The following is a 1,901-nucleotide window of genomic DNA, read 5'->3' on the forward strand; positions in this document are numbered from 1 at the left end:
TTTTGTAATGGCCTATCTTCTTTAAAAAGCCGAAAGATAAGGATTTCGCAAAACTTTTGCGTTCCTTTTTCTTTGAAAAGAAAACCTTACCATTTTTGGGCCGCTGTTACCATTTCCATTTCCTGAACCTAAACCTAACTAATACTTAGTTGTTTCCATTTCCTCATCTGGTGATAGATCCTCATCTTCTTCTGGCTCAAATCCCTTTTTCATATCCAGGGCAGGCTTTAGGTACGCTTTAGTTTGAAATCATTAAAGATATGCTCGACCTCGTTTATGTCCATGGTATCATCGTACGTACCTTCTACTATCAACCAGATGAGATAGGGCTTTGAAAGGTCAGAGTCAGTCTCCTCTTTTTCTTTTAGGTCATTTAGCAGTTCCCCAACCAGCTTTCTCCCCGAGAAAGCCTTCCTGAGATTCAAAGAAAAAGGTTTGAAGGTTGATCTCTGGGATCAGTGATAGTTCGGAAGCAGCAAAGGGAGGCTGAAAAGCCGTAGTGCTAACGCAGGCCCTGTAGTTTTGAAGCTAAAAAGACAGCAGCGAGCTCCGCGTCGAAAAGCGAAGCGAGCCGCGCTAGCGCGCTACTCTTCCTTTATGAGCGAGACTCTATCCAGATCTACTGATCTAAGAACTCCGCGAGCGAACTGAGCGAGCCATGAGGCGCCTATCGGCAAGGCTTGGAAAAGCCTTAAGTTTAGGCTCCCTTCCTTCACTGAACTGATTCACCCGGGTCCAAACCTGCTGAGCTAGCTAATTTTTCCTTTACGAGATCTCGGCTCTTCGGAATGATTGGAGAGAGCCCCGCCTCCTCTTGGTTGGTGCCGGGCCCGAGAGTGATGGGACTACTTCCTTAAAGAGCCTTTCGTTCGGGCCGGCAGGAGGGGCCCTGATCTATCAATTGAGGGAGCAAAAAACAGGCTTTGCTCCCCCTTTTTTAAATGAAGAAAGAAAGAAGGGTCGAAGTTTAGACCGCTCACAGTAGTTCTACCCATAGAAAAGATCATGAAAGAGGCGATCAGAATGGTACCCGAATCCATTTACGATCCCGAGTTTCCAGACACATCGCACTTCCGCTCGGGTCGAGGCTGCCACTCGGCCCTCAGACGGATCAAAGAAGAGTGGGGAACCTCTCGCTGGTTTTTGGAATTCGACATCAGGAAGTGTTTTCACACCATCGACCGACATCGATTCATCTCAATCTTGAAGGAAGAGATCGACGATTCCAAGTTCTTTTACCCCACTCAGAAAAAGTTTTCCGCCGGACGACTCGTAGGGGGTGAGAAGGGCCCTGACTCCATCCCAAACAGTGTACTACTATCGGCCCTACCAGGCAATATCTACCTACACAAGCTCGATCAGGAGATAGGGAGGATCCGGCAGAAGCACGAAATTCCTCTTGTAGTGAAAATAAGATCGGTTCTATTAAGAATAGGTCGTCGTATTGATGACCAAGAAAAGTATGGAAAAGAAGCAAGCTTCAACGCTCCCCAAGACAACAGAGCCCTCATAGTGGGGAGGGTAAAGAGCATCCAATGCAAAGCGACCTTTCATTCCCTTGTTTCGTCGTGGCACACCCCCCCCACAAGCACCCCCAGGCGAAGGGGAGACCAGAAAACGCCTTTCGTTTTCCCCCCTTCAGCGGCCCTAGCCGCCTTCCTTAACAAGCCCTCGAGCCTCCTTTGCGCCGCCTTCCTCATAGAAGCCGCTGGGTTGACCCCGAAGGCCGAATTCAATGGTAGAGAAGGCTTTAATAAGAATTTGGCCATGAGAGACCTTCTTAAGTATTGCAAAAGAAGGGGCCTGCTGATAGAGCTGGGCGGGGAGGCGATACTAGTTATCAGGTCAGAGAGAGGCCTGGCCCGTAAGCTGGCCCCCTTTAAAAGCCATTCCTTATTAAT

The 1,901-nt window shown here is 48.6% G+C and overlaps 1 protein-coding gene across 1 annotated transcript in view; it reads left to right on the plus strand.

The window, feature by feature from the left end:
- The first annotated feature begins 518 nt into the window (after positions 1-518).
- LOC147991097 (uncharacterized) overlaps positions 519-1,901 on the plus strand; it is a 3,377-nt gene continuing 1,994 nt past the window's right edge. Inside the window, exon 1 of the mRNA XM_087520341.1 lies at positions 519-1,901. This exon is cut by the window's right edge and continues 1,994 nt beyond it. Within this exon, the coding sequence (XP_087376467.1) occupies positions 1,006-1,901 (896 nt within the window). The 5' untranslated portion in view covers positions 519-1,005.

This window comes from Triticum urartu, chromosome 1A, assembly GCF_056163025.1.
Source record: "Triticum urartu cultivar PI428250 chromosome 1A, HENAU_Tu73, whole genome shotgun sequence".
Taxonomy (NCBI): Eukaryota; Viridiplantae; Streptophyta; class Magnoliopsida; order Poales; family Poaceae; genus Triticum; species Triticum urartu.